The sequence below is a fragment of the Eptesicus fuscus genome, chromosome 24, assembly GCF_027574615.1.
Source record: "Eptesicus fuscus isolate TK198812 chromosome 24, DD_ASM_mEF_20220401, whole genome shotgun sequence".
NCBI classification, from domain to species: domain Eukaryota; kingdom Metazoa; phylum Chordata; class Mammalia; order Chiroptera; family Vespertilionidae; genus Eptesicus; species Eptesicus fuscus.
The window spans coordinates 268,868-277,483 of NC_072496.1; the positions used below are offsets into that span (position 1 = coordinate 268,868).

Below are 8,616 nucleotides of genomic sequence, written 5' to 3' on the forward strand. Positions count from 1 at the left end.
CGCAGCAGAGTCGACGCGGGCAGTGGGCGCCTGCGCAGGAAGCAGTGGCCGTCCGCCCCGCCCTCGACGAGAGCCGCGCCTGCGCGGTCCGGGCCCCGAGGCTGTGGCGGCGGCGATGGAGCCCGTGGCGCCGCGGAACGAGCTGGTGTCGGCGGAGGGCCGGAACCGGAAGGCGGTGCTGTGCCAGCGCTGCGGCTCGCGGGTGCTGCAGCCGGGCACGGCGCTCTTCTCCCGCCGGCAGGTAGGCGCCGGGCGGGGGTCGAGCGGGGCGCTGGGAGGAGCCGCACTGCAGGGCCGAGCGAGCCTCAGCTCCTGGGACCCGGGTCCTGCTTCCTCCAAGTCACGGGCCTTAATGCCCTCCTTCCGCCGTCACCGCTAGCGAGAAGGCGGAAGGGATGTCCCGGTTAACCTGCCGCAGGGAAAGGCGGTTAATCCGCACCGTGTGCGCGGCGGTCACCCGCATTCTCTCCCGGGGGCTCCGCCCGCAGCGCCTGTCACTGGGGCCGGGGTTCAGCTAAGAACGGGGACACGGTGTAGCGGGGCTGGTGGCACCTCGCGGGGGGAGGCCTGAAGACGCAGCGCGATCCCACACCTGGGACCCCACACCTGGGACCTCATCCCACACCTGGGACCTCACACCTGGGACCTCACATCTGGGACCCCACACCTGGGACCTCACACCTGGGATTCCACACCTGGGACCCCACACCTGGGACCTCACACCTGTGGTCTCACACCTGGGACCTCACATCTGGGACCCCACACCTGGGACCCCACACCTGGGATTCCACACCTGGGACCTCACACCTGGGACCCCACACCTGGGGTCCCACTCCTGGGATCCCAGACCTGGGGTCTCGGCTGGGCCTGTGATACTCGTTTTTACCGCTACACCAGGAGGCCTGTGTCCCGCCAGTTCTCACTCGGGGTCTTTCCTGAACTGAGGTCGCAGCGACACCGGAGCAGTGGGGTACCTAGCGGCTCCCAGCGCAGGTGTCGCCTCCAGGGCCCTGACCTCGGGGCCACCACAGGGCCTGCCGGGCTCCAGGGCACTGGCGTGAGCACCGCTGGGTGGAAGGGTTGTCCCAGAATTTATGGCCATGTTTTAAAACCACCTCAAGTTCTCAGAGGAAGGGAGAAACTAGAAACAAGGTAACCGAAGTTTTCTCTCTATTGTAACAGTTTTCATTCTCATCTACATTGTAGCATGCTTGCCAAGCTTTCTACACTAAGAATGTATTTTCTACAAAGAAAATATTCTTGAAAAAGCAACAGCGGTGTCAACAGAATCCTGCTGAGTTGTGGTGGTTACCTATATCTGAGGAGCCCATACAGCATTAGGGGCCAATTTTTTTTCTAATTTTTACAAACTGCCTGCTTTTACTAGGTGTACCGGTTAAAAATTCGGATTAACTGTTAACCGGTTAATAATGCGGATTTTGTAATCAAAGAAAACACGATAATTTCAAGAGAAACCTCAAAAGTGCTTTATTCAAAGTGATGTCCATCGCTAGCTACACATTTCCCACATCTTTCAGGTAATTTGTGGGTACCGTCCCAATAGAACTTTTCTTGTTTTGGGGGCAGACCATTCAGAGACCCAATTTTCCACTTCGTACGTTTTGAAGTGCTGCTCAGAAAGTGCATGTGCCATCGATCGGAACACGTGGTCGTCTGAAGGAGCAAGGTCTGGTGAACACGGCGGGTGGGTTCATACTTCCCAGGCAAGATCTTTTAACATGTCTTTAGTTGGTTTTGAAGTGTGTGATGGTGTGTTACCATGAAGCAAAATTACTTTGCCGTGTCTTCTGGCCCATTGTGGTCGTTTTATGATCAAAGCGTGGTTCCAATTGATTATTTGTCTTTGGTAGCGATCAGTACTCACGGTTTCACCTGGTTTTAGAAGATCATAATACACCACACCTTCCTGATCCCACCAAACGCAGAGCAGTGTCTTCTTTCTGAAGCGATTTGGCCTTGCAGTCGATGTTGATGGTTGACCTGGATCAACCCATGATTTTGTGCGTTTGGGATTCTCAAATAAATCCACTTTTCATCGCCAGTCACAATTTGTTGCAAAAAAGACTTTCGTGCCGTTGAAGCAACATTTTACTGATGACTTTTCAGTTTTCCATTTGTCTTTCGTTCAGTTGATGTGGCACCCATTTCCCTTCCTTTAAAATCTTTCCCATTGCTTGTAAATGGTCGGAAATTGTTTGCTGAGCAACGTTTAATCTTTCTGCAAGTTGTTTTTGAGTTGGACACGCATCTTCATCCAATAATGCTTGTCATTGTTGGTCTTCAAACTTTTTTGGTTGACCTGGACGTTCTTTGTCTTTCACATCAAAATCATCCCTTTTAAAGCGTTTAAACCAGCCTTCACAAGTATCTTGAGATGGAGCATGTTCACCATAAGCTTCCCAAAGTATAGATCACTTTCAGCAGCACTTTTCTTCAAAATAGTAATGAATTAAAATTTCCCTCAAATGCTCTTTTTTTTGGCATGAAATTTGACATTTTTAAGCGTAAAAATATCTATGATGTTAACACCTTCAGAAAATTTGACATATGAAGTTTGAAGCTTGTTGTCACTACAAAATAGTATACGTATCAAATCACATATATATCAACGTATGTGTAACTCCCATCTATTGAAAAAAATCCGCATTATTCACCAGTACACCTAGTATTGTGATTGCCAATGCCAGACAAGCACACGAAGGCCATGCTGTTTTGTTAAAGAGTTTGGGAAGACCTGACCATGTTGCTCAGTTGGTTAAAGCATCATCCATCCTGATACACCAAGGTTTCGGGTTTGATCCTAGATCGGGGCACATACAAGAATCAACCAATGAGTGCATAAATAAGTGGAACAATAAAGCAGTGTTTCTCTCTGCCTTAAAAATAAATTAATACTACAATGGGCATTATGGGAAGCTAATTCAGATTGTTTGGCTAAGGAAGACCTACCAGGGAGGTTACTTTTGAGCTGAATATCAAGAAGGGGCTGGCCTTGCCAAGACCCGAGGGCAGAGTAGACTTACCCTGCCTGAGGAAGGCCCGTGTGGCTGGAGCAGGGTAAGCTCGGGGGAGATTAGAAGCCGGTGGGGCCTCGAAGCCCAAGGTCAGGATAGCAGTGAAGACAAGTTACCACCACAGCTGGTCAGAGTTCCTTTTTTTTTTTTTTTTTAATATATTTTATTGATTTTTTACAGAGAGGAAGGGAGAGGGATAGAGAGTTAGAAACATGGATGAGAGAGAAACATCCATCAGCTGCCTCCTGCACACTCCCCCGACTGGGGATGTGCCCGCAACCAAGGTACATGCCCTTGACCGGAATCGAACCTGGGACCCTTCAGTCCGCAGGCCGACGCTCTATCCACTGAGCCACACCAGTCAGGGCCAGAGTTCCTTTTTCAGTCTCTTTAGAATCTGGGCACAGAGCACAGACAACAGAGGAGCAACCCGCATCCTCGTCTGTCACCTGCTGGGACTGCGTGTCTTGTTTGTGAGGGCACCGCGTGAAGTCCACGGTGCGTGGGGTGCTGGCGTGACGGGTGCTCAGCATGGCATTCCTTGTGTTCCCTCCCCCCCCCCGCCCCCCCCGCAGCTCTTCCTTCCCTCCATGAGAAAGAAGCCGGCTCTGGCCGACGGCAGCAGCCCCGACGGCGACCTCCTCCAGGAGCACTGGCTGGTGGAGGACATGTTCGTCTTCGAGAATGTGGGCTTCACCAACGACGTGGGCAACGTCAAGTTTCTGGTCTGCGCCGACTGCGAGATCGGGCCCATCGGCTGGCACTGCCTCGAAGACAAGAACAGCTTCTACGTGGCCTTGGAACGGGTGTCCCACGAGTAACGGAGGGGAGGGGGCTCCGCTGCACCCCGCGTGTCAGAGCTGCCCCTTCCCAAGAACTGGTTTTTAACCTGGTGCGACGGTTCTGCTGCTGCCGCTCTGTCCTCATGGCGAGCGTGGATGCATCCCGCTGAACGGGCGGGGCCAGCCCTGCTTCCTTAGAGCCTGGCGTGCGTGCCCCTTCTAGTTCGCGGTGCGCCACGCCGTGCCCTAAGCTCCGTTCCCCCAGTTGCGGACACGGGGAGCATCCCACCCTTCTCCTCTCACCCCTGCATCCTGCCGGGCTCTCCTGTACCCAGGGCTCCCTGGCTGCTTGCTCTGGACGGGCATCGCGACACTCATGTGCTGATAGTTGAGGCTTCACCTCTTTCCTCATCCCAGAAGGCGCGCGGATGTCTGAGAGTGACTTTGCTGTGTGGCTGACTTCACCGGCGTTTCTTCTTTTTAAACGGATAACCTTTGCGGGCTTTGGTATTTAGGCTCCTGATCAGGAACGCTGCGGGTGCACCTCTGTGCCAGGGGTGAGAACCTCACCTCCAGGTGGTCAGAAGCCTTTCGTGGTGAAGATGAAGGTGGCCCCTCTTCCCTTCAAACCCTGATGAGGTTTACAGCCTGTCAGTTGAGAATCAGACTTTCCACCCCATCGGGAGCCATTGTCCCCGGATCTAAGACCCTGGATGTGGGGTCTAAGAGGAATAGGCCTTTGCCATATTACACAGGAGTTTGTAGGTTTGTCTTCCTTTGTTCTCAAGAAAGACTTCCTTAATGGATGATGTCATTTACTGAACCTGCTGGGCCTGGTTCATTTGGAATCTCTACACTGACCCCCAAAACAAACCTTCCATCCAGAGGCCTCGGTTGCTACAGCTGGGGAGTCGCTCTGACCCTGTGATTTTAGCGAAGTATTTCACCTTTCAATAGGACTTGAGTTCTTCCGGAATGACTCACCTCAGCAGGAGTCTGTGCAACCAGGTCCAGGTTCCTCCCCATCACCCACCTCTCAGATCCAGGAGACCTGGCACTGCAGGAGGACTAACTGGAGACCGCCTCTCTGCGGTCCGTTTGTCCCCTTCCCCCCAGAGCTTACTCTAAGGGCTCCCTCACTAACGGGGTGGGGAGGGCCTTGGGCATGGTTTTGCAACTGGCCTGCTTCCTCCTGTGCGGTCAGAGCCCAGTGAGCTCCCGCAGAAATGAGAGAGCCGTTCTCTAGACAAGTGGTCTAGGGTCCATGATTATGGCGTGTACGGAAAGACGGCTGCGAGAGTTCTCCACTCCGGTTGGAAGGAACAAAACCAAGCAGATGCCTCTCTGGGCGAGTGGCCCCTCCTGGCACAGCCAAGTCCAGGCAAAGCATTTTCTAAAATTGGGCTTTGACTTTTCTTTCCTTTTTTAATCACAGAAACAGTACCCATTCGTTGCAGAGACACACAAAAAGGGGCACGCACGTTTTTTAATCCCTCGTATTTCCACCATCCACAGATGGTAATGCTGTGTATGTCCATCTCCATGTTTTCTACACGTACGTACGCATGTATGGCTTTTAACACAAATATGAGCCCATACTGTACTCGGTTATAGCTAGCTTTCTCCGTTTAACAATACACCAACTTCCCTTGCGTGTGGCTGTCCCCGGTGTCCGCCATTGTATGTCTGTCTGTATGTAAGCAGTCCCCTGTCAGATTGCAGCTTAAACGCACATTCCTAATGGCTCCCTCGGGGTAAAAAGTGGGATTGCAGGGTGTGCCGTGCACATGCCTCGGAACTGGCCTCGCTGTTTACCCTCCAGAGTAAGGCAGACTCCCGTTGCTGAACCGTTCTAACACCGGGCATGTGTTATCATTAAAAGAGCATTTGGCCCTGGCCACGTAACTCGGTTGGTTAGAGTGTGGTCCAGATACGCCAAGGTTGCGGGTTCAACCTCCAGTCAGGGTATATATGCAGGAATCAACCAATGAATGCACCAATATGTGGAACAACAAATCGACGTGTTTTTTTCTCTCTCTCAAAAAAAATACATTTTGCCACTTTAATAGAAACAATAGTCTCATTTTGATTTGCATTTGTTATTTCTAATGAAGTTTTTATATACTTAGTGATTTGTATTTCTTTTTTTTTTTTTTTGAGAATTGCCAAACACTGTTGCCCAGTAGCCAAAAAAATATCAAGTTGTTATCTTGTCTTTTCAGTTTGATTTGAAAGAAATAAAGGCATTTAAACAATGGAAATTGTACTCCTGCACGTCCTTGGAAAGAACATGTAATTTTAGACAGCAGAGGAGAGCTGAAACTTAAGATTTACCTTGAGGTCTGTCAACTCACTGGTTAATGATGTAGTGTCTGTGACACAATGAGAATGTCATCGCTCAGTCTCCCTCACACCATAAGGCAGGCAGAGAACGCACACTCGCTGTTTTGAGGAGAGAAAGCCGCCTTCCTGTCGGGGAGAGGTTGATTTTCCTAAAGACTCCTTGTTTGTTTAACACAGAATCAAAGCTGGACAGTGGTGTGCTGACATTTTACGTATTGTTACTATGCTGTGCAGGACGCTCGATGTTAGTTAATGACATAACTAGCAAGGACTTCTGCTGAAAAGCACGGACAGGTCACTTGGCCTGGCCATCCCACCGATGGCCGCTAGAAGGGCTGGACAGAATACTTTTTAAGTCAGAAGGCATCAGCCCTAGCCGGTGTGGCTCAGCGCATAGAGCATCAGCCTGCAGACTGAAGGCTCCCAGGTTCGATTCCAGCCAAGTGCACGTTCCTCAGATGGAGGCTGGATCCCCAACCCTGGTCGGGGCTTGTGTGGGAGGCAGCCAGTCGATGGGTCTCTCTCACATCCATGTTTCTCTGTGTCTCTCCCCTCTCCCACTCTAAAAACCAATGGAAAAATATCGAGTGAGGATTAACCAAAAAAAAAATTTTTTTAATCCAATAACCAAAATTAAGAATTCAGTGGAAGGTTTTAGCAGCCAATTAAGCACAGCCTTGTAGAGAGGGTCTGGTGAAAGCCACTGAAAGTGTACCTGCCCCAAGCATCCTGGACAGAAAGTACTCAATTTCAATGCACTTTGCCTGTCCTCCCTCTTGGCAGCCAGCAGAGGGCAGTAGAGGCTGCAGCCACAGGCCAGTCCACAGGGGCCAGCTTCCCATTCAGGGCCGGCCCAGGCCTGTGGTCCCAGGATTCCCAAGGACAGGGGTGTTTAGTCTCTGTTCTTTTTAAGCTCCAGTGAGCTTCAGGGCTGCCTGGAAATGCCACTGGGGGGTCTAGTTGTTAGCATTAACCTGGGGGGTTAATTAATGAATTAGCATTCGTCTGTGGGTCCTGCTTGAGGGGTCCCTGGGAGGGGCTTGCTGAGAGGATGGGGTCTGAGGGCCCAGGCCACCGACAGGACCCCTGCCGAGGAAGTGCCTGCACTTACTTAACAGGGGCCGTGGTCTCTCTCTGATGTCCCATCTCCCTCCATCGTTGCGGCTCCTGGGATCCCCCTGTCCCCTCAGTCCCCCTAGTCCCAAGAGACAAGGCCCTCAGCCTGCGTTAGCGCTTTGTCTTTTTTTTTTTTTTTTTTTTAAAGTATATTTTATTGATTTTTTTACAGAGAGGAAGAGAGAGGGATAGAGAGTTAGAAACATCAATGAGAGAGAAACATCCATCAGCTGCCTCTTGCACACCCCCTACTGGGGATGTGCCCGCAACCAAGGTACATGCCCTTGACTGGAATCGAACCTGTGACCCTTGAGTCTGCAGGCCGACGCTCTATCCACTGAGCCAAACCGGTTTCGGCTAGCGCTTTGTCTTGATCCCTCCAGAGCCGGGTCATGGCTGTTGACTTTCCACGTGAGACCGGCTGACTCTCGGCCTCCGGGTTCCCTGGGACCCAGGGGCTCAGGTTAGAGGTGGAGTTGGGGCTCGGTCCGCAGGGAAGGCGGTTAGGAAAACCTGCCCGTCACACGTTCAAGTACAGGCCTGTGTCTGCTCGGCCTGTAGGGCCCGCTCCACTGGTCTCTTCGCCCAGAAACCAGGAGCTGACCTCCTTCCAGTCTTCCCAGGACACGCCACCCAGGGAGGCAGCCTCCAGGGGCGGGACAAGCTAATCATCATTTGCATAAACTTCCTGCCATGACCTTCTCTCAGGTCCCAAACCAGAGAAGAAGTGGAGACCAGGGAGGCTGCTCACCATCCTACAAGGCACCAGACAGACCCCACGTGGCCCAAGGAGGAAGTCCAAGGTCGCCCCCCCCGACACCCCTCCCCACAGGCGGGTCACGTCCACGACCCCTCCCCACATACAACGACCCCTCCCTACATACAGGTCACGTCCACGACCCCTCCCTACAGTCACGTCTCTGCCACTCAGCCCTCCCCTCCCACCCCAGCTCCGGCTGAAGCTCTGCCTCCCCACATGGTGCCGGAACCTTCTAGCAGCTGCGGAGCCGAGGAGTTTCCGTCTCAGAACCACGGACGAGGACAGAGTGGGTGGGGGGCAGAGGGGAGGTTGCTTTTGGTGCTCCGGACGCACAAAAAAATCCAGAGCGCCAGGTGGGGAGTAGGAATCCCTTGCTCCTATTTTTTACCTAACGTAGAAGAATTCATCTTTTATTCGTTCACATGAACGGGAAGAAAGGAGTTAGATGCTATTCGAGCATTTCATCTTCTAAGAAGCAGCATTTCAGGGCAGAGAGACCCCACCAGGCCCTTCTGAGGACGCAGTGAGTCTAGGGAAGGTAGGTTCATCGGGCAGCACCGCCCCCCAACACTACAACACT

The 8,616-nt window shown here is 52.3% G+C and overlaps 1 protein-coding gene across 1 annotated transcript; it reads left to right on the forward strand.

Moving 5' to 3' along the window:
• Positions 1-41: 41 nt before the first annotated feature.
• RABIF (RAB interacting factor) lies at positions 42-6,078 on the forward strand. The gene is made up of 2 exons (XM_008159971.3): positions 42-241; positions 3,611-6,078. The coding sequence occupies exons 1-2, from the start codon at positions 116-118 to the stop codon at positions 3,854-3,856; spliced, it is 372 nt and encodes a 123-aa protein (XP_008158193.1). The 5' UTR covers positions 42-115; the 3' UTR covers positions 3,857-6,078.
• Positions 6,079-8,616: the final 2,538 nt, after the last annotated feature.

Bases quoted from the DNA above. Each gene is read 5' to 3' on its own strand.
- RABIF (XM_008159971.3), top strand. From the start codon at position 116: ATGGAGCCCGTGGCGCCGCGGAACGAGCTGGTGTCGGCGGAGGGCCGG. The intron at 242-3,610 runs GTAGGCGCCGGG...CCCCCCCCGCAG, and splicing joins CGCTCTTCTCCCGCCGGCAG to CTCTTCCTTCCCTCCATGAG.